Genomic DNA, 23,859 nt, shown 5'->3' with positions numbered 1-23,859 from the left:
CAGTTTCGATGGATGTATCCAATTGAGAGGTATCTTCTTACTTTGAAGCAATACGTGCGTAATAGAGCTCGTCCTGAAGGATCAATTGCTAAAGGATATCTTATGGAAGAATGCATGAATTTTTGTGCACAATATCTCAGTGATGTGGAAACCAAATCTAGTCGACCCGTGAGGAACTATAGTGGTGCTGACAATTTGGGTCATGCTACTGGTGAAAACACAAGCTTTTATCTTGATAATACTTCTTGGGTACAAGCTCATCGGTACATCTTATGCAATACAAGCGCGGTTCAACCATTCATAAAGTAGGTTAAGTCACTCACTCAATATTTTATTATGTTTTATTGAATTTTCAACTAAAATTTTTGTATGGCTAAAATTTCAATCTACACAGCAAACACCTTGAAGTACTTAAGCTCAAAATGCCTCGTGTCGACGATCATCAACTTCGGCGTGAACATTTTGAAACTTTTCACATTTGGTTCAAGGAACATGTACGTATTTAACTCTATAGATTCTAGTTACTTAAGTCGATCTACATTTTAAATTTTACATTTCGTGTTAAATAGGTCCAAACTTTGCGAAGGACTACTGATGTCATACTTTCTGACGAGATTATTCTATTGGCAAATGGTCCTCATAACCTGGCAAGGAGGTTCAACGGGTATATACTGAATGGGTTTCGGTATCGAGTAAAGGCCATGGATGATCGTCGAGCCACACAAAATTGTGGTGTAGCTTTGAAGGCAGATACCATAAGTTATGCTAGTCGAAAAGACAAGAATCCTCGTCTGGGGTCTGTGTACTATTATGGACAATTGACAGATATTGTTGAGATTCGATATTCCAATGAGAAGAAACATGTGTTGTTTAAGTGTGATTGGATTGACAACATTCACGGAAAGAAAGAAGATGTCTTCAATTTCACGTTGGTGAACTTCAATCATTTGTTGTACCGAGATGATCGAATTACCAATGAACCTTTCATCTTGGCGTCCCAAGCAGAGCAAGTTTGGTATGTTGCAGACCCGTTACAACCAGACTGGCAAGTCGTGGTGAAGATGTCTCAAAGAGGTTTATTTGATATGAGTTCAACTGATCCATAAATCGAGCCATACATGAGCCAACAATTGGAAGAAAATATAATGCTTCGTGATGAAGAAGTTGGTTGGGTGAGGGAAGCCGCAGAAGGGGAAACAGTTGATGTTCAAATAGGCTGATATGTAATCAACATTAGTAATTCAATTAAGGCCAAGGTTGTAGTTAATCATCAATTTCTTAATTTACTTTGTCTTTGTAATTGTATTAGTTCAATTCATGTCATATTATAGTTGATGACAAACCATTGTGTATGTTTCTAATGTCAATTAATGTTATATTGTTTGCAGATTATTATGGGAAGGAAGAGGAAGCCTGATCATCCCCGGCGCATGATGTCTGATGTGCTACATAACAGGACATCAGTAGCACCACCATTAGAGGAGGCATCACATCGGGCAGCATCGGAGGGGCCATTAGTGCCACCACCATCTGAGGGGCCATTACCACCGTATCGACCACCATCAGTGGCACCACAGCAGCTACCATGTACTCGGCCTCCACGCCTACCATCGGTGCGTCCACCATCAATGGCACCACAGCAGCTATCATCATCAGCTTATGAGCCATCCGCAGGTATTTAAATTTGCTTTGATTTGCATGAAAATTGTTTACACATACATTTATTTATGCTCATTATATATAACTTGTTTATTCTCATTGTATTTTGCAGACCCTTCGACTTCTTCACAGCCCACATCAGGTTTATTTGATATGATTTGTATTTACATTTGGTTGTTACCATTGCATATTGTTTATTATTATTGTATATCGCAGGTCATGTTAGTTCTTCATCAACCTCGACTAGGCGTGGTAGAGGATGTGCCAAGGGCATTAAAGAGTGGGGTACTGGTAAAAAGCTGCACATACAATTTGATGGAAATTACTGCCCAATAGGAGATAACGTGGCCAAGTTAACTACTCAACTTGGCATTATTGTCCGGAATGGTAACATTGTTCCTCTTACTTTTGTTGACTGGAACAGTGTGCCTGATGATATTGTTGATGCTATCTGGAAGGATGTGAAGGTAAAAGTATATTTTTGTCCACAAATTCGAATTCCAAATTTGTGTTATACTTAGCCTTAAACTTTGTGTTTTATAGGACAATTTGAATATATGTCCAGAGGAGTACAAGCCAATCTGCATGAAAAACTGCAACAGCATATGGAAGGATCACAAGAACAAGCTTAAGGCTAAGTATTTCAAGCCTAGAAGCTCTGATCCTAATCTGAAGGATGATGTTCCTATGAACGTTGTGCCAAGCCAGTGGGAACAACTTGTAGAGTATTGGCGTACTTCCGATGCTGAGGTATACAATTACGTTATATTTATGATATGTAAACATACAAATCATATTTACATACTTACATTTGTTGAACTTGTTATAGAAAATTGCAAGTAGGAACGCTAAAAATCGGCGAGCTCACGGCATAGCTCATACCACAGGGCGTACTACTTTCTCTCAGATACGGCATGAGGTTTACATTTTATTGTTTTATTTTTCTATATAAATAAACATTGTATATTTGCAAATTATTTGGATTCTAATTTTCATATTTCTAAAAAAAAATTTAGATGACCAGTAAGGGGGAGTCTACTGATAAGATGAATGTTTGGCTTATGACACGTAGAGTAGATGACCCAGAGGTTATCCAGACCTTGGTAGTTTCCAAACACCTTTGATTGTATTTAAAGTTTATTTTTTGTGTGTCAACCATTTTAATTTCGTGTATACTTGTGTGTCTTATTCAATACAGGATGAGTTTAATCGTCAACTCTCTATGCTACCTGAGGATGGTCGGACTTTGGAGGCTAGGAATGCCATTTTCCATGAGTTGATAGGTCATGACAGACATGGATATTGTCGCACATACGGGAGAATCGTGCCTCGGAGAGTGGTGTATAAGGATGGTGCTGGGCCATCACAGTCAACACCCCATCCATCGACTATTGATCAGATCACGCAGCAGGTTCGTGCTGAGCTAAGGGATGAGTTGAGGGAGGAGCTGCGAGCAGAGTTCTCTACACATTTGCAGCAGATGAGAGCTGAGATGATGGCCCTTGTGTCACAGGGGGCGAGTGTGGATCCCAACAGACAGGTTCCATATAAACATCACAATTGTTTGATAGTTCAATTTTCACTCAAGATTATGTATGAAATTCGAATATGATTAACACATTATGCACTGACTAACATAGGTTCCTGATGCATCGAGTGGCCACCGGGCATTTAGGGAATCTGCAGAAGACGAGAATCCATATACACCACCACCAGAAGATCAGGTATAAAATTTATGTTTGCATTCTAAGCTAAAATGCATCTTTGCGTTCTAAACTTGAATTCGAGGCGTTAACGCCCCAAAATCACCAAACGGCGTTGGTTTAGCACGAAACTTGGCACACACGACCGCCTAGGCACGAGAGACTTGTGGGAGAAGACGGGGCTTGAATCGGGTTTCCGGTTTGGGAGTTAGAGCCGGATTTCACTTTAGGCAAATTACTTCCTTAAGAAACTTGAATTTGAGGAGTTAACGCCCCAAAATCACCAAACGGCGTCGGTTTAGCACGAAACTTGGCACACACGACCGCCTAGGCACGAGAGACTTGTGGGAGAAGACGGGGCTTGAATCGGGTTCCCGGTTTGGGAGTTAGAGCCGGATTTCACTTTAGGCAAATTACTTCCTTAAGAAACTTGAATTTGAGGAGTTAACGCCCCAAAATCACCAAACGGCGTCGGTTTAGCACGAAACTTGGCACACACGACCGCCTAAGCACGAGAGACTTGTGGGAGAAGACGGGGCTTGAATCGGGTTCCCGGTTTGGGAGTTAGAGCCGGATTTCACTTTAGGCAAATTACTTCCTTAAGAAACTTGAATTTGAGGAGTTAACGCCCCAAAATCACCAAACGGCGTCGGTTTAGCACGAAACTTGGCACACACGACCGCCTAGGCACGAGAGACTTGTGGGAGAAGACGGGGCTTGAATCGGGTTCCCGGTTTGGGAGTTAGTGCCGAATTTCACTTTAGGCAAATTACTTCCTTAAGAAACTTGAATTTGAGGAGTTAACGCCCCAAAATCACCAAACGGCGTCGGTTTAGCACGAAACTTGGCACACACGACCGCCTAGGCACGAGAGACTTGTGGGAGAAGACGGGGCTTGAATCGGGTTCCCGGTTTGGGAGTTAGAGCCGGATTTCACTTTAGGCAAATTACTTCCTTAAGAAACTTGAATTTGAGGAGTTAACGCCCCAAAATCACCAAACGACGTCGGTTTAGCACGAAACTTGGCACACACGACCGCCTAGGCACGAGAGACTTGTGGGAGAAGACGGGGCTTGAATCGGGTTCCCGGTTTGGGAGTTAGTGCCGGATTTCACTTTAGGCAAATTACTTCCTTAAGAAACTTGAATTTGAGGAGTTAACGCCCCAAAATCACCAAACGGCGTCGGTTTAGCACGAAACTTGGCACACACGACCGCCTAGGCACGAGAGACTTGTGGGAGAAGACGGGGCTTGAATCGGGTTCCCGGTTTGGGAGTTAGAGCCGGATTTCACTTTAGGCAAATTACTTCCTTAAGAAACTTGAATTTGAGGAGTTAACGCCCCAAAATCACCAAACGGCGTCGGTTTAGCACAAAACTTGGCACACACGACCGCCTAGGCACGAGAGACTTGTGGGAGAAGACGGGGCTTGAATCGGGTTCCCGGTTTGGGAGTTAGTGCCGGATTTCACTTTAGGCAAATTACTTCCTTAAGAAACTTGAATTTGAGGAGTTAACGCCCCAAAATCACCAAACGGCGTCGGTTTAGCACGAAACTTGGCACACACGACCGCCTAGGCACGAGAGACTTGTGGGAGAAGACGGGGCTCGAATCGGGTTCCCGGTTTGGGAGTTAGAGTCGGATTTCACTTTAGGCAAACTACTTCTTTAAGAAACTTCTTTTCGAGGCGTTAACGCCCCAAAATCACCAAACGGCGTCGGTTTAACACGAAACTTGGCACACACGACCGCCTAGGCACGAGAGACTTGTGGGAGAAGACGGGGCTCGAATCGGGTTCCCGGTTTGGGAGTTAGAACTGGATTTCGGTCTAGTCAAAATTATTTACTAAACTATGTTTCTAATTATATAGTAGTCAATTTTTTTTTATATTTTTCTATAATTAAAATATTAACACATTATATGGTTTTTAATTATTTTTATCTTGTTTTTTTCAGATCTTTCCGGAGTAGCAGTTGGCTTTTTCTGGAATGCGGGCGTATCAAGATTATGACCAATTTTTGTTTTTGTAACCCACGAACGAATGAAGACGAAAACTTTTGATTTTGATTTTGATTTATGTTATTTAAATTTGGGAGCAACATTATGTATGTATTATGCGACGTTATGTAGTGGCATAATTTTTATTGTTATGAATTTTTATTTATGTATTGCTATGAATGGAACAAGATTATTAATTTTCATTATTTGTCAATTTTTGTTTATGTACGTATTTATATTATTCTGTAATTTTTCAATTTTTTATACTTATTTTTTATCTAATACAGGTTATTTTAATTTTTTTAATAATTTATCAGCAGGTTTTTTTTATTTTTTTTTATTTTTTGAGACGGGAGAATAACCCGTCGCAAAAACCATTAATAGGCTTTTGCGACGGTACCAACACAGTCGCAAAAGCTGTCTTGTTGAATGTACAGGACTCCTTTAGCGACGGTAAACTGTGCCGTCGCCAATACTTATAAGATGCCAGAGCCTTTAACGACGGTAATGTTCCCGTCTCAAAAACTCACTTTTAGCGACGGGAATTACGTGCCGTCGCTAAAAGTAATTTTTTTCCCCATTATTTGCGCCGGGAAAAACGCCGTCGCAAAAAACATACCTTACCGTCGCAGAAACTAATGGCGACGGTACTTACCGTCGCGAAAGGTCTTTTGCAACCCCATCTGTCGCGACCCCCTCCTCCCGTCGCAAAAAACCAGATTACCGTCGCAAAAGGTATTAGCGACGGTTCAGGGAGCATTTGCGACGGCCGCTTACCGTCGCAAAAAACAAATTTTTTTGTAGTGTAGAACTTATATATTTACTCAAGTTCTCTTAAAGTTTCAATGTGGGACAACTCATTTCAAGGAAACTCACATTTAATTAATTAAATATCCATTCCACGAATTCGAAGACGACGTCAAGTTTCCATTTACTCATAAATGGTTTTGACGAACCGTCTCACCGTGTGACTTGCATGCGGCAAGAAACACGTCACCTCTTTAGACCCACCCCAAAAAATAAACCTATAAAACCAAAATTTTCAACAATTTTGACACAACCTTCTTCAAAAATATATTACTTAATTTAAGATCAACATTACGTGGTGCACTTATATTATTTATTGATGGGCCCATCACTAGACAATACTAGTCAAATCATCCGCCAATCAATTTTTTGACCATCGAATAACTTATCAAATTTTTCATTCAAAAATGGATTGCGATCCTCCCCCTACAAAAATTATGATTAACCAAATATAAGGAGGGGTGGCTTACACTTACAGAACCCTAACAGTTTACTTGTACAATTTTCAAAATGGTACAACATTTACTTGTACAAAGTATGCACTTTCCATGAAATTTCATGCAAATTTACTTGGGTTGAAGGATTCTCCCACTGCATAATCTCCTTCACACCCTTTTCAATCTCCCGAGTCTCTCTCACCAAACTCACCATGCAAAAAACCAGTGCACTCAAACTCAAACAATTCTGTGTCTTGATCCCATCATTATCAACTTCAACAGAATTGACTTTATCAACAACTTCTCTTGAATCTTCAAGATAATAACTTATGATCTTCTCTATCTCATCTTCAGCTGAACCACAACTCCCAAACACAATTGAACTTGGTGGTTTTCCCAACTCAATATCATGAGCAATGTTCTTCTTTTCAAGCTCCTTCTCAAGGTGTGAAAGTGATTTGACCAAACTGACCTCCTCAAAACACTTCACTGAAGAACAAATCATTTTCTTAAAACGCTCAATGTGACCTTCAAGCTTGTCAATTCTCTCAAGCGATCCGATTGCATGATCAACAAAGAGCAAGAGATCCTCCATCTTTGACAAAGACCCCCAGAGCTTATAATAGCAAGCACTGTTAAAAGGCAAAAACCAGAAATCGGGTTCTACCTCAGCCTCTCCTATGAACTGTTTGAGCTCATTTACATGGGTCTTCAGCTTCTTTTGGCTATCTCCCAAGCTGGTTTTGCTATCACCAAGACTTATCAAGCTGACACACTCATGCAATGCCTTGAGGCTTTTGGAAAGTTGCATTTTAGCTAGAGTAGAACCTCTTGTGGGCTGCAAGACAATCTCTACCATGATTGAGCAAGATAATCCAATGAAGGTCTCAATGATTCTGGCAATAGCAAATTCACTCGGAGGACCAAAGTTTTTTCTGCCTAAGATTAAAACTGCCCCAATAACAGCTGATATGGCACCGGTCTGGCCGTACAGGCGGCTTTGCTGTAAAAAACTAGTGAAAATGAACCAAGGAAGAAGAGACAGGAACCTTACTTGGGCAATTTTTTGAAACATGAAACAACCTAGTACTCCATAGACAGTTCCTAACACTGTCCCTTGAGCTTTCACATTGGCTACTTTGAATGTTGCCTCTCTTGCACCAGCAATGCTGATTGCTACGGGCAGTCCGGCCCAATACCCATTTTCTTTGCTATATATCAAACCAAACAACACAGCAAGGCCTAAAGAAAGTGAGCATTTCAAGGCTGAGATGAGCCTTTTGTATCTTTTGTTCATGGCCCCCCAATTGCTCCATACGCCCTTGGAAAAAGCCAACCTGTCTTGTTTGCTTGAATCAGTTTTTCTACCTGCATAGAACCCAATCAGAATCCTCATGGGATTCGGACATTTAATGGGTCCTCCCACTTCATGTGAAAGCGTTGTGTTTGGTTTTATGATAGAATTTTGTACACTTAAAATGGGTGATCCATCTATAACTGAAACATTAGTTGATGAAGTGGCCATTGATTTCTTCTGGAGGAGTTTCAAGCAAAATAAGAAGAAGAAAGTGGGTAAATCTTTCTGGTTTTGTGGGACGGTTTGAAGGGTTTGGAGGGACTTCAACACATTTTTTGCATTTGATTCAGGGAAAGTTGGGGAGTCAAGAGGCAAAACTTTCTTTAGGGTTTGGCCAATGTGCTCCTCTAATCTAAGTAGACCATCTCTGAGCTCTTGGTCCAGTGTTTGAACTGGATTTGAAGAACTTGTTAAAGCAATTTCCATCCCTCTTAATGGCTTGTCTAGTTCCTCTAATCTTTCTCCTGGATTCATGCAATATGGTTTCAAAAACTTGATTGGAAGCCTCTCCCACTGCATGCTTTCCTGTCAACATTAGTGAGGTCAATTAGATTTCCAATTACTAAAGTTTTAACATGAATAATGATATTCATTTTCAGTTCAAAAAAAAAAAAAAAACTGATATTCATTTAAAGAGGTTAATGAAATTTCACACTTCATTTAATGCTCCCATTTTTGACTTGTAGAATATTAAAGGCTAAAAGTGGGTGCCTCCGATCAGTTCTGTTTTGTGATGCTGGGTGCTGGTCCTACTGTCAGTTCTATTGGGCCAAAGAACAAGCCCTCTCTGTTGTTTTGTTTTGGTCTGTGGGTGCCTTGGAGGATTGGGAAGGCTTCTGATCTGTTGCAATGGTGGAGGTTTAATTTTTCTGCAATGTTGCTGTTCTTTTAGTCTGTCTACTTCCAGTTACTTTGTTTGTTGCTTTCTTTTATTCTTTTGCTTTCTTTGTTGGTGCCTCACCAACTGGGCGCTTGGAGCTTCTTCTTAGCTCTAAGCTCCTCTATATTGATGTAATATTTCATACTTTGTTTGTTTCATCAATATAGATTTTGTTTAGCCGATCAAAAAAAAAAAAAGAGGCTAAAAGTGGTGTGTGGACCATTGCTCTTTGAAATCTGCGTATTGAAAATATTCTAACATAATTAAAATAGAAAATTTTCATTCAAAGTGATTTAAGAAATGATATTATTGAGTAATAATTTAAAAATTGAAAAAGTAATATAAAAAGTTTATATAGAATGATATGTAAATTTGTATCTATTTATTTCAAGTAAAAAGCCTCATTAAAATAATTTATTATTTTAGAAATGCCATTGCCAGTGCTACATTAATTTGGTAGCATTTGCTGTATAATTTTTTTTGTTTGCAAATAATTCTAAATATATATTTTTAATTTATGAGCTCAAGTGTAATGAGATTATTTTTTAAAAACAAGTCACCACAATGAGCCATATTATTTTGTATTTAAATTCCATAAAAGTTGTTATTCTTTTTTAAAAGAAGTGTACATAGAATTTTCAATCAAAATAATATGATAGTGACATTTAAAAAAAAAAAAAAAGAAGCTCACTGTGATGGACTTTTGGTTTGAAATGAAAAGATCAAAAAATGTCACATTATTTTGTATGAATTCTACCGTATAATTTTTAAGAAAATGGTCTACAAGCATAATTTTTATTAAAAAAATTATTCAAAAGTGATATTACAGTTGTGTTTTTAAAATTATGAGTTATAATAACAAGTGTTTTAATTTGAAATAAAGAACCACATGAACTATATTATTCTATATAAAAATCCCATTTAAATGCCATTACTATAATTGTTATGCTAGTAATTCATTACTCAAATTGTATTAGTAGAGGTATTAATTTAGTGGTGTGGGTATGTATGTATGAATTGAAAGTTGATGGAGCCTTACTTGCTTGGATTTGATAAAATGGAGATATTTGGTAGACCTAATAGCCAATAACTTAGCCTGAGATATCAATGCTTGTGCACACTGAATGTCTTCTGCACATAATGCCTGCACAAATAGCTCTAGCCTTTCTGATGCATTGTTTGCAAACTGCTTCCAATTCCTTTTTACCTGCAACGTTTTTAATATTGCAAATATATCGCAAACAACACCACAATAGACCACCAATAAGGTTTGGTTGGTATGGACTTTTTTATTTTTATTTTTTGAATTTTTTTTAGAAACCTTTATATTTTTAGGTTCTGCTCACTGGCTAAATGAATCAAAAAAATAAAAATAAAATGAAAAAGTTTTTCTTTTATTCTTAGTGATTTTTTATTATAGAATTTTGACTTTTTAAATTCTTTAATAATAGATGGACCAAAAATAAAAAACTTTTGGACACAATTTTAAAATAAAAATCACTAAAGATAAAAAAAAATGTCCGCTTTTTTTTATTATATATATATTTTTATCTCGATTCCAAGCTCACCGTAAGTGGAGGAAAACAAAAATGGGGTTAACGGAGATATTGTTGCATCATGTCACTAATTGTTTTTATTCATAAATAATAATAATAATAGTAAAATTATTAATTATTTTATCAACAATTTTATAGGTTCCACACAGATGTAATTAGTTAATACAATATTAACAATTTAATTTATACTTATAATAAAGCTCCATTTATAATATGCCATGTGTCTTGTGAGGTCATACAATTAATCTTTTAAAAATAATTGGGAGCTCTAAAAAAGGAACTCTAATTGTGATGGATTACACTGTGATGTTTTGTGCTAACTTTTTTTTTTTTTAATTTTTTTTTTTTTTGGGTCTTGCCACATAAGTAGAGTTTTCATTAGCGATCTACTTCTATAGCATCATTCTCAATCTTTTAGTGACGCAACCGAAACAACGGTATTTTTTGCCATTTCCTCAATTAACTCATCTCTCTTAAATTAAACTTTCACATTTTAAATTATGATAATTTTTTATTTGGATTCGTTAACATGTTTGCGTGACTCCCAAAAACATCTGCCATATTACAAATGAAGACACCTAACAACCCCAATGCAACAAAACCTTGCACAACAGAACCAAAAACTACACACCCCACCCAGGTATGTGAATGATTGTTTGTTCTATCTAGCCCACATTAATTAGCATTTACTACACGAGTTCAGATCTCTACCGTCGTTTTTTGTCATGATTTTTGTAGTGGGCCAAAATGCCATCGTTTTGGTATATTTTTCCCCCCTCTTTTGTATTGAGTATTTTTTGTACTGACTGGTTGTCTCCGATCCGTTCGCCTTCTCGGCCGACCAGTCAAGTTTCAGTCTAGAAGGGTGATGGATGCAGTCAATAAGCTTTTTGTTTCTACAAAACTAGACGAATAAGACTTGATTGGTCGACTGAGACGATGACCTAGGGATGATTAATCAGTACAAAAAGGAAAAGGGAAAAAAATGACTCTTACCAAAATGATATCATTTTGGCCTATTACAGACGTCATTTTGATCCACCGTAGGAACCATGACAGAAAATCACGATAAAGGATTTGAACTCTTCCGCACAAAGACATAAAATGCCTACATAAATCTCTTAGATTTGTTTACCTCACAAGTTGCCAGCCTCGGGTACGGAAACAACAGCGCCACAACACAAGCCAATACCCCGATTCCGGTGCTCGCCGCCACGTGTACACAATGCATTACAGGCTCACATTCCCCACCTTGCACATAAGCTATTACATACACTATCACAATTTGCCCCAGCGCTATCCTCTTCGCTATCAAATGGGTCGATTCCGGCACAGCCACCACAAATGCACTCATCGCCACCGCCACCGCCGTCGTGCACGTTGTCAATTGGGCCGGGCCTATCAGACACAGGGTCAATATGGCCGGGCCCACGCCTTGCACGGTAGCGTAGAGCGCAAGCCAGGAACCGCGTAAAGTGTCGCCAAAGGTGGCGTCAGTGGCGATTAAAATCACGGTGACGTAAGAGAAAGCGGGGAATGTTAAATGGCGCGTGATGCGTGCAGGGCCGTAGAGGGTGGTGCCGCCTACTAAGGTGCATGCTAGTGCGGTTCGGAAGGCGGAGGCGAGCCAGCGCCGCCACAGTTCTCGGGCCCGATCGGGCTGAGAAGTTGTGGAGATTGACATGGTGATGACGAGTTGAAGAGATTTATGTATGGTTTGGAGAGTGGTGTTTTTGCTCCACCGCTCTGGTTTTTTCAGTAAATCTTGTTTGTTTTGGCCTATAGATAGATAGAAGGTTGGTGAAGATGGGTATTAGTAATGTAATGGGGGGAGATAAATAATTGTGTTTGAATTTTTATATTAATAATATGACTTATTTTGAAATTGTATTATTAATACCCCTGCTATGCACGAGTATAATTGTATATTCTAAAATTTTTATGAAAATAAATAAGAAAATGTTTTTATTTTTTATTTTTTTGTCATTAATTGCATATTCTAAATTTTTCATAAAAAATACATGTGTTAATTTAATTGGTAAAAATTAAAGAATTTTTTTTTTTAAAAAATTACAATAAAATATAAATACATTTCATTTTTTAAGTTTCGTAATTTTAATTCACCATATGATAATAGTAATTTACATTTGTCAATGTACTAATTTTTCTTTTTTTTTGTGAGGCTTAAAAATTTGTCTACTCAAAATTATAAGTTGTCTTATATCATAACTTTTGTTATGAAATCGATTTATTTGGTCCAACTAAATAAGTAAAATATAACACTCACGCGATTTAGATTGTCTCACTAATATAATATTAATAATCGTTTCTAAATATTTAACTATAAGTTTAAAAATCTTGCTAATACTGCCCTAAATGTCCATGTTAAGAGTTTTGACTCCTCATTAAAGTTGTTGCAGAAATAACACAGGTCAAAATGTTATATAAATTTTAAACCTTAACCCCTCAGTATGAAAGAAATGTTTTTCAAGTTTTGGTCAATGTTTAGAAATTAAAATATAGACGTAGTGTGAAGGTATAGTGTCTTACTAGTAGTGGTATGAACACCCTTTTTTTTTATACACAAAAAGAGGTAATGGCATTCAATTTTGTAAACTAGTTATAAATTATAATAAAACAATAATTTAAAGTTTGACTTCCTTTAATGATATTTGTATCAATATTAAATAATTTAACAAATTATATTATTAGAGCAATTGTCAGGAAGATCTCAATGAATGCTTGCAGAATTTCTCTATATAAATTCCTCTCTATGAATTTAAAGAGAAATTGTAGAATGTTCTTGGAGTATTATGTATTCGTACTTCTTAATCAATTATTATTCAATATGTCTCTTATGTTCCCTAATTACTCAATACAATATCTCACTTACCTACTTTTTTCACCAATTATAATATTATAGAATACCATGTGTCTATATTCCGAAATTACTAAATAATTACCCGAATTTTAGTACGTCAAAATATATATATTCGCTGTACTTTATTCACTAATAAACGTTGTTTATACATTCAATATTCTTTATTCACAAAAAGTCTATTGATTCACATGTAATAACCAATCTTCGATAATTTATAAAATCAAACCTTAAGTCCCTTGATTTGGAATTTACATTTATGTAAATGGAGCGTTAAATTTGAATAGAAATTTGTGAATGGAAAACAAAAGTAAAAGAAAAAAGGTATATGAAATATATTAATTAAATTTTTTCTCTATTTTATTTAAATTTTTTCCCCTTTTGTCCTCCACTAATATTTACCTAAACTCTAAATCCAAACACAACCTAACTTAGTTGCCATTTGGCAATTTTTTTTTTTTTAGAGATGAGTCTTTTTTAATTTGGGACTAAAAAGTTCATTTGACAAATTGTTTTGGGCTTTTTTTTAAAAAAAATTTTATGAGAGAAAAAGTGAAAAAATTATGATTTAAATGTGACACTTTGTCTTATTTACTTATTTAGTTTATTTTATCTTTTATGTTTTTTTAAATTATTTTATCTTTTATGTTTTTTTAATCCCAACTGAAATAGCCAAACGAAGCCTACTGATCCTTTAGGAGGAGGAAGGGTCAAGCAGCCTCCGCAGCATGATGCTTTAATAGAAGAAATTAGTTAAAGCAAAAGCAACTCCAACCAAAAAAAAAGGTTAATAATAATATAGGCAAATGCACCATTCTAATATATGTGGTTTGGGATTTAATGTAGATTTTCATTCTATTTTAAAAGGTTGTAATACTCAAAAGCAATTATATATAATTATTATAAATTTTAAAATTTCTCTTAATTTTTTTGAATTTAAAATATAAATTTATTGGCATGAATTTGTCATGACCATTGATTATATATAATGGAGATCCATTCTATCTATGAAATGAAAAGGATCTTATCCCTACCATTGGTGATTCATTTTTTTTTTTTTTGGTTGAAAAATTTAGTGAAATATCCCTTTTCAACTTTTGATAATAGGAGAAGTCTAATATATTTTTTCTTAGGGAAAATCGGTCTAGGGTCCCTCTCCTACTTTTCGCAATGGAAGAGGTCCACAAAATTATTTTTTGATGTCTAAGGTCCTAAACATATATCAGACAAATTTCAGTCAAACCCACCGCCATTCTTACCCATAACCAGAGAAACCCAGAGCTTTCTAGAGAGAGAAAATGAAGATGATCGGAACAACACCCCTTTCTCTTCTGAAACCATACGTCGTCGCCGTGAATACAAGAAGTTGCGAATCTTGATGAATCGCAGCATGGTGAGAAGTCTTCCACAATTAGAGCTTCGAGAAAAGACAAACTGTCCAGGATGCACTATCTATAAGTGGACCAGGGCTCAAACCGACGAAGATGGAGTCGAAGGAGGTGCGAACCAGAAGCTCCAGCCACCGTTGAACCGGAAGCTCCAGCTGTTGAGCCTGTGAAAGTAGAGTCCGTGGAGATGAACCAGAAGCTATAGCCATTTCGCTCCCCCTTTGGTGATCCTGTTTCAGCAGCACCACCCCTTTCCTCCTTTCTTTCTTTCACTCTTTTTCTTCTTCTAGATCTAAAAGAAACCACACCCAGTTTTGCTATTAGAGAAAAAGTAATCAAATTAATCATCTTGAATCCATACAAGCAATATTGCTTTTCAATTCTAGCCACCACCAGCAAATTCCAATAGAATATTTCATTTTCTCTTTCTAACTTCTCTCTCAATTAAACCCACTTCTTTGTGTATTTAACTTTCATTATTCAAACATATTTTTCAGAAGGTAAATATCATTTATGGGATCGAATAAAATAAACATCATTTATGCTATAAAATGTATAGAACAAATGAATTTATTGTATATAATTTGAGTATCACTACAACACCAACAAAGATCAATATTTGGAGAACTATTTTCTCACCTGAACTTGGACAAACCAAGTAAAGAAACCCACCTATTATTGTTTTGTTTTATATATTGCTTATTTGTGTATTTGTTTGTTTTAATTTATAAATATATATATATATATATATATAGAGAGAGAGAGAGAGAGAGAGAGAGAGAGAGAGAGAAAGAGATGGATTGAAGCTAAAGGGATAAGTGCAGATCCGCCTCTTTCTCTGTTTTTTTTTTTTTTTGTTTGGACTGAATTTTTTTTTTATTTGAACTGAATTTTCTCTGGGTTAAAGAGAATTTCTCTGGAAATGTTTCTTTAGGAATTTCATTGATTTTGAGAGATTTTCTCTGGCTTAAAGTGATCCAGAGAAATTCCTAAAGATATTTTTCTTTTATCTCCCATGCTGAAGTGAGTAGATTTCTTCATAATTTTGTGTATTTTGTAGAATCAATTGTTAATGTCTCCCCAGTTAAACATATTCTTTTGCTTTCGAATGTCTACTACTTGCTGTTTCAGTTATTTGCAGTGTATGTTACTGAAAATTGTTTGATGATAATGAAAATGATTGCATTCTTTTTCAAGTTTGATAGGCGTTCTTTTAGTATTTCCTTGACTATCTCTGCAAAAATTAGGACACTAGCAAATAAGAATAAGAAATTATCAAGACAAACCAGATAATTTCTCTGGATCAACCCAATTGAATTTCTCTGGGTTGAAGTGTCCAGAGAAATTTCAAAGACCAAAAACAGAATTTCTCTGGGTTGTTGTTGTTGTTGTTGTTGTTGTTGTTTTTTTTTTTTTTGGTGATGCAGAAAATTTCTCTGGTTTTAAATCCAGAGAAATTCTCTGGTGATGGGATTTTCTCTGTGAATATGTATCCAAGTCACCGCAAAATCGATTGGTTCTATAGTGGATAGAATTTTGAAATTTTTTATGTGATTTGTTTAGAGAAATTTGAAATTTTCTCTGTGATGTCCAAAGAAATTTTATGGATAGAATTTTCTCTGGAAATTTGATTTGGAATCTGATAAAAAGCTTCATAGTTTTAATATAGGGAAGCATTCCTACTTAAAGACTTGTGCCACAGTTAGGGCATTTGGGTCTCCGGAGTCGAGTGGCAGTGGAGATGGTAACAATAGTAGCAACAATGGTGGAGGATCAAACCCAGATTTTTCCAGAATTTCTCTGGTTCTGGTAAGTTGCCATTGTTATCCCATTCTAATGTTACTTACATATTACAATGTGAAATTTTTCCAGTTGAATTCAGTTGAACAATGTTGCTTACCTAATGAATCACAATGATTTGGATGTGAATGAGAAGAAAAGTAGAGAAACTCATCCAGAGAAATTTGGTCCAGAGAAATTTCTCTGGGCCATAATTTCTCTGACCAATTTTCTCTGCACTGAAATTTCTCTGGACCAAATTTCTCTGGGCCAGAATTTCTCTGACCAATTTTCTCTGCACTGAAATTTCTCTGGACCAAATTTCTCTGGACCAATTTTCTCTGGACTGAAATTTCTCTGGACTGAAATTTCTCTGGATCAAGGTTGAGGGACCTTAGACATTATGAAAATATTGTTGAGGGACCTTAGACATTATAAAAATATTTGATGTCCTTTATGCTATAAAATCATAATACCAGGGACCTTAAAAAAAAAAACCCCTTTTTCTTAATAGGTGCTTTACTAATATTATCGAAGAAATTTCAGCTCGTTAATTTCAACTCGCCATAGATCTGTGACGAGCTGAAATTTCTCTGTAAAAATGTTAAAGGATCCCAACTACTATGAAAATATGATATATTTTTTATTTCATAAAATCTTAATATCAAAGATTTTAAACTAAAATTCCCCCCTTTTTTTTTTTTTTTTTCTTTTCATGAAATTAGTAGGTCGGAACGACATCTATTTTTCAAATTGCATATATCTATATGTTTGTATTTATATAAAATGTATTCAATATTACTGATGGCATTTTTTTATTTTCATGAAATTAGAAGGCCGGAAAGAACATATTTTTTCCAAATTTTTTGAATTTTTTTTTTCAAAATTTTGTTTGGTTTGTGGTTTTTCTCAAACAAATTTCAAAATCAATTTCTCTTTCTTATACATCAATCAATCAATCACTTTTTCTTTCATACACATCTATTTAATTACAACAAAATATCAAAAAAATATACAACCAAATAAATCAAAAAAATTTCTAAACTCTCTTCCCATTTTTTTTTTTTTGAACATCACTCTCTCAAAAGTAAACCAAACACATCCTTTATTTTTTTTTCTTTTCACGAAATTAGTAGGCCGGAAAGGACATCTTTTTTAAAAACTGCATATATCTATATGTTTGTGTTTATATAAAAAAAATTTCAATATTACTGATGGCAATGCCACAAACTTATGAGTATCACAATAATCAAGGGTGATGATAAGTTCGCAACAATATCATTAGTGGTAACAGTTAGTGGTGTTTATATTTGTGTTGCATATAATTTGTACTTGTAAAGACCGAGGCCTCGTTTGGCAAGTCCTTATTTTAGCCTAAAAGTCAAAAAGTTACTAAAAAGTCAAAGATTCTTTTTTCTCTCTATTTTTTACACATCTTTTTGTAAAAAGCCAAAAAATCATCCCAAACATACTAGTTTTTTTTTACCTCATATTTTAGCCAAAAAGTCAAAAAGTTACTAAAATAGCCTGTTCCCAAACGAGGCCTGATTCTTAGATAAAAATATAAGATATTTATATGAGATCTAACATAGGTGGGCCTATGGGAGCGTTTGGCCCATCACTTAGAGCCCAAAACATAATTCAAACACCAAAGCCCAACAGTGCTGGAGCCCAACGTGACATTAAGAACCAATGACATCCCAACAACTGTCCAGAGTAGAACCAGCCACATCGACAGACAAAGATCCTACAAAGTTATTGCACCACACATCAGCCATTAATGAGGTTCCTTGCAACATTTATTCCGATAACCCCTCCCCGTCGGAACAGAACGGCCTCACCATGAACAAGGCAAGCTAGAACATAGACTTTTGGCCAACGTGACAGGTCGGAAGGGACAAGGAAATGATTAGTAGAGGATATAAGCGGGTTTCGAAGATAAGGAAAAATGTTAAGCTTCTCTATCATTAATCTATCTACACATTCCATCTCTCTTTCTAATTTGCTTGTCGGAGGGTTCGCTGGGGGACTTCCCGTTCTCCGTTGAACTCTTGTGCAGGTCTCCCTGAGGGTTTGGTGTCTCGGGCATCAATTTGGGAAGCGTGGATCAAACCGACCCGTTCAATCTGGAACTCGCTCTAACATCAAGATCTATAATCTATACTTGTAAAGATTGATACTTAGAGTATCTCTAATGACATATGTTATAATAGTATTACTATTATTATAATTTGACAATAAATAATAAAAATGATAGAATTATAGTAATTGTGTTCCACTGGTCAGATGCCAATACTATTTTGACAGAACCAAACACGTGGCGGTCGTTCGGAACACACCAATTTTTGTATTTGGTTTTGCAAAAATAGTAATTTTGTAAAATTTACCTGTTTTGTCAAGAGGAAGGGAGGGAACTGGTTGATTTTGGTTGAGCTGATGAATATGACAACTGTCAAAGTTTGTGTCAAATTTAATGGCTACATATTCACTATTAGAAAATTACTATTGTTGTATTATAGAAATGGTAGCTCCAAATCCAATGACAAACCATTGGAAACGCTAAGAGTATTTGATATCTATACTACACCAAAAAGAAGGTAGAAAGGGTTTCTTTTATTTTTGAAATTGGCATGCAGCAGCCCTTCTATGACATTGCATGGTGGGTGGGATCTCATGTAAGAAAGTGGTAGTGCCCTGTTTGTTTGTATGCTGGAAAATTGGTGATCATTTAGTGGTGCTTACATTTTTTCATGATGTTTTTTTATATTACCCAAATTAATATTTTACCTGTTTATTTATTTTTATGGAAAATACTAATCAAACATAATTGTAATACAAAAACATAAAACAATATGGTATTAACATTTTGGCCCTTCTATCTCTAAGGAATCGATAAAAATAAATCACAACATTAGTATGGAAATTCTTAATATAATTTAATATTATTTGTATGACTTTACTCTATGATATGAATTCTCTCTAATTGATTGAAGGATTTCATCTTAAAAATGTGAGAGGGAGTGCATTCTCTATAGCGGAATCTACGAAGAAAATGTAATTTGATTTTGTATATGATATAGTATAAAAATACTAGAGAATTATGCGCAAAAAATTATCAAATAAATTTGGATCACACAATTTATTTATTTATTTTTTGAATGGTCATGATAAGCTATTCCTTTGAATGGTTATGGTATCTATTCAAAATCTGAAAGGTCACAAATGAATTTTTTATTTTTTATTTTAGGTGAGAATACTTTTACATTGTTTTCATGACAAAGAGACAATTCTAAGTAGATGGTGGTGGCTAATTTCAAAAACGTGTCACATGAATTTCATTAGGTATTTTTGTTTTTTTTTATATGAATTTTACACAATAAACATTATGTATTTGTTAACAACCCACTATATCCAAAAAGTAATAATAAATTTAAGACCATGAAAAGAAAATTATGAAAGTGTGTAAAATTTAGGTTTCGTATGGCTCTGTGGATTAGATTGGGTTGGGACTAAGGCCTCGTTTGGCATGTGAGAATTTTAGTTTAAAAGTTAAAAAGTTAATAAAAAAAATTAAAAAGTTTATAAGTTATATAAAAAAGTCAAAAATTTCTTTTTCTCTCTACCTTTTACACATTTTTTTGTAAAAAATTAAAAAGTCATTTCAAACATACTAATTTTTTTTACCTTAGATTTTAGCCAAAAAATTACTAAAATAGCTTGTTCCCAAACGTGACCTAAATTAGTTATTAAAAGACAAAATAAATTAAAAATGTCATATTTAAATTATAATCATTTCACTTTTTCTTTCAAAAAAGTTAAAAAAATAACCTAAATAAACTTTTTAATTCTAAGTTAAAAAGTTTTAACTCCAAAAAGTCAATTAAAAATTCTTTTTAGTTTTAAGTTAAAAAAGTCTTACCTCTAAAAAGTCAACTAATTTTTTTTTTACTGGAGGACAACTTATTAGTTGCCATTTGGCTGTGACTTTTTGAGTTGAAATTTTTTAGCTTAGGACTAAAAAATTCGTTTGGCTTAATTTTTTTAATTTTTATGAGAAAAAAAATAAAATAATTATAATTTAAATATGACATTTTATTTTTTTGACTTAGTTAGTTTATTTTTTCTTTTGTGCTATTTTAGTCCCAATTTCTTTTGCCAAACGAAGCCCGGTTTGTAAGCTAGCAGCAAAAGTAAACAATTTATTTTGTGTTTGTATTTTAGATTTGTTGGAGGAAAATAAATGAGAAAAGTGAAAGTAAAGAATAGTTTCTATTTTATTTTATTTTTTATTTTTTATTTTTCTCTCTTCATAAATTTAATTTTCAAGTGCACAGCTTTAAATATATATATACATGTGTACCAAATATATATGTTTATTTGTTTATTTATTATGTACAAGAAGAGGAGGAAATGCCTTTTTTTTATAACAAAGGCCCGCTAAAGTGTTGATGGCTAAACCTAAGCTTCTGAGAGTGCTGAGAAAAAAAATCATTTTTAAAAAATTATTAAGCTGTTTGTCATCAACTAAAATATCAAATGTTACATTAATATTTTTCACTCACAAAATTAATTTTTTAGTAGCTTTCTGAACATTAACTTTTTTAATGAGTGTTTGGGATAATAAGAAAAAAAAGTTGTTATTGCTAAAAAAAAATTAAAAAGCTATCAAACCATTGATTATCAGTTAAAAAAATCAAATGACATGTTATTTTTATTTTACTCACAAAAAAATAATTTTTTATTCTACAATTTCGCAAAGATATTAACATTTTTAAGTTCTACAAAAAAACCAACACCAAATCGACCCCACACAAAAATGCATTGTAACTCATACCTTATGAAAAACTATTGTACAAGTGGGTATAATTATATAATTATTGGGTGTATTTAGATACTCCCAAATACTTTTTCTCATGTATGGGTGTTATTAATATAGTATATTAAGATCTATTAGGATATTATTTATATATATCTGTTATAGTATATTTTCTGTATATACTTATTTTCTTTTCTATATAAAGGAGTGCTTACCTATTAATTCATATATTGAATACGAGTGTTCTCTTTTCTCTTCTCTTTCTACTCTCATAACATGGTATCAGAGCCTAAGATTTTTTTCTAGCCTCTTTTTCTTCTGCATCATTTTTTTTTTCGTCTGGCAGATTGCTTCCTTCTCATGTTGGTTTCTGCGTATCTAGTCATTTTCTGTTTCACCGATTGGACTATACAAGCTTCTTTGTCTCTTCAAGACGAAGCCAACGCCACTAGACTCATCTTCATTCGACACTCCACGCGCCGCCCTAAGATTGGCCACGTGATGTTCCGTTATCCTACGCGCCCTATGTGCCTCCTGCACTTGTCTCACACTATTGTGCTCCGCGGCCTCATCTGCTAACGTGAGCCGCATGTTTCTAACGTTAATTAACGTTAGCCCTGGTTGCTTCTGTGCGCCCCTACTGCTCCCCTGCTATCGTGCACCGCGCGTCTCTTTGCTAACTTGCGTCGTGTCTGCTAACATCATTCCTCCTGCTGTGACATCAGCCCTAGTTGACCAGATTGGTCAACCCACTTTGGCTAGTCGATTCACTGCCTTTCTGGTTGTATTTTTGGTCCGTTCAACCATATCCTTATGGTTTCGGCCTCTTGAATCTGCTGGTGCGTTCTGTTTTGGAATAATCAGCCTCTACAAAGCACATTATTCTTTTTTTGCCCTATTTGAGCATCATGGATCATTTTGACAACATCCATTCTGTCTCCGTTGCACTTGATGGGTCTAACTATGTTCTCTGGGCCTAAGCTCTCTCTGGATTCATCGAAGGGAAGCGACTTTGGCGTATTATCACTGGTGCTCTTTGTAAACTTGTCCAGGAAGAAAAAGAAACTGCATCTGCTTTCGATGAGTGTCTTGATGAATGGGAAGGGAAGAACTACCAGATTATCACATGGTTCCGGGCTACTTCTGTTTCTTCCATTAACCTTCAGTTTGGACGCTTTCAGGATGATGATTCCATTGTCTCTCCTATTAAGGCAATTTTGGGATTTCTTGAAGGAACGCTATTAGACTACTGGCCATGCTCACCAATATCAACTCCTACAAACTCTTCATTACATGCGCCAAAAGCTTGGTTAGTCCATCAACGATTTTTTATTCCAGATGTCATCTGTCTAGGACTAGTTGGCTCTTTTTGAACCTACTTGGGCAGATTCAGAGGATGCACAACTATTTATTGTTCATAGGAATCATCAGCGACTATTACAGTTTCTTATGGCTCTTCATAGCACCTTTGAACCTGTGTGTGCTTTCTTTCTCCATCATCTGCCCTTACCGACTTTAGAGCAAGTCATTACTGAACTCTTATTAGAAGAAACTCATTTTGGGATGCTCAAAACTCCAACTTTGGATTCTGCTCTTGCTACACCATCATCACGAGGTTCTTCATCTACATAGCCTCTTAGCTCATGCATTTATTGTCGTAACCGTGGCCTACCTGCCAATCATTCTTTACTTCAGTGCCAAGTTCATGACTGCTTGACTTGCCACAAGACTGCTCTTGATCATCTCCAAAACAATTGTCCTCGCATTCCCCTTGCTTCTTCTTCCAGAAAGGGTCTTTACGTTCTAGGCCTCAGTCCAAATCTGCTCATAGTTCTCGTCCTGTTACTGCTACTGCTGCATCAGATAATTCTTGCACTCCTCACTTTACTGATCCTATTGCTCTATCATTTTCTATGGATGATGTTGAGTCCATTATCTAGCAGGTGCTAGCCAAATCTAGTACTCTTCATTCTCCTGCTCTTTCAGTCACATCAGGTAATCCTTCATGGTATTTTGATTCCGCCTGCTGTAATTATATGACCTTTGATTCTACTATATTTTCTTCTATCCCATCATCTTCTTTTGTTCCCTCTATACATAATGCTAATGGTTCTCATATGCCTATTAGTCACATTGGTCAAATTTCTACTTCTACTGTATCTCTTTCTCATGTTTATTACATTCCTGCTCTTAAATTAAACCTTATCTCTATTGGTCAATTATGTGAACTTGGTCTCACCATCATTTTTTTTGCTAATGGTTGTTTGGTGTAGGACCCTCAGGCGAAACAGATCCTTGGGATAGGCCATAGGCATGGACGTCTGTTCGAGCTTCTTCATCTTCGCATTCCATCTACATCATCCACTGTTGCTTCTGTTGCCTCTTCTGCTACTTCTACTTCTATGTCTTCTTTTCACCTTTGGCATTGTCGTTTAGGACATGTCTCTTTTAGTCGTTTAAAAACTTTGGTTTCTAGTGGTCGGTTAAGTCTTGTTAGTTTTGAAAATGTTGATTGTTTACTTTGTCAACTTGCTAAATAGTTTGCATTACTTTTTAATAAAAGTAATTCTATTTCTACTCCTCTATTTGCTCTTGTGCATT

At 35.3% G+C, this 23,859-nt stretch overlaps 2 protein-coding genes across 3 annotated transcripts; one reads left to right on the top strand and one right to left on the bottom strand.

Moving 5' to 3' along the window:
- The first annotated feature begins 394 nt into the window (after positions 1–394).
- LOC145807000 (uncharacterized) lies at positions 395–5,574 on the top strand. The gene is made up of 11 exons (XM_082904893.1): positions 395–494; positions 570–1,256; positions 1,389–1,674; positions 1,772–1,801; positions 1,876–2,126; positions 2,203–2,409; positions 2,489–2,578; positions 2,676–2,762; positions 2,858–3,199; positions 3,300–3,383; positions 5,318–5,574. The coding sequence occupies exons 3-11, from the start codon at positions 1,395–1,397 to the stop codon at positions 5,330–5,332; spliced, it is 1,386 nt and encodes a 461-aa protein (XP_082761019.1). The 5' UTR covers positions 395–494; positions 570–1,256; positions 1,389–1,394; the 3' UTR covers positions 5,333–5,574.
- Positions 5,575–6,639: 1,065 nt separating this feature from the next.
- LOC114295729 (P-hydroxybenzoic acid efflux pump subunit) lies at positions 6,640–12,233 on the bottom strand. Of its 2 annotated transcripts, XM_028240039.2 has the most exons (3): positions 11,533–12,233; positions 9,881–10,048; positions 6,640–8,486 (listed from the first exon to the last, which is right to left on the bottom strand). In XM_028240039.2, the coding sequence occupies exons 1-3, from the start codon at positions 12,079–12,081 to the stop codon at positions 6,690–6,692; spliced, it is 2,514 nt and encodes an 837-aa protein (XP_028095840.2). In that variant the 5' UTR covers positions 12,082–12,233; the 3' UTR covers positions 6,640–6,689. The 2 variants fall into 2 exon arrangements, with proteins under 2 accessions (XP_028095840.2, XP_082760482.1); XM_082904356.1 differs by lacking the exon at positions 9,881–10,048 and having other exon boundaries at positions 11,533–12,208.
- Between the last annotated feature and the right edge of the window lie 11,626 nt (positions 12,234–23,859).

This window comes from Camellia sinensis, chromosome 14 (genome assembly GCF_055761805.1).
Source record: "Camellia sinensis isolate YWXY chromosome 14, ASM5576180v1, whole genome shotgun sequence".
In the NCBI taxonomy this organism is placed as follows: Eukaryota; Viridiplantae; Streptophyta; class Magnoliopsida; order Ericales; family Theaceae; genus Camellia; species Camellia sinensis.
This window is presented reverse-complemented; position numbering and strand designations above follow the sequence as displayed.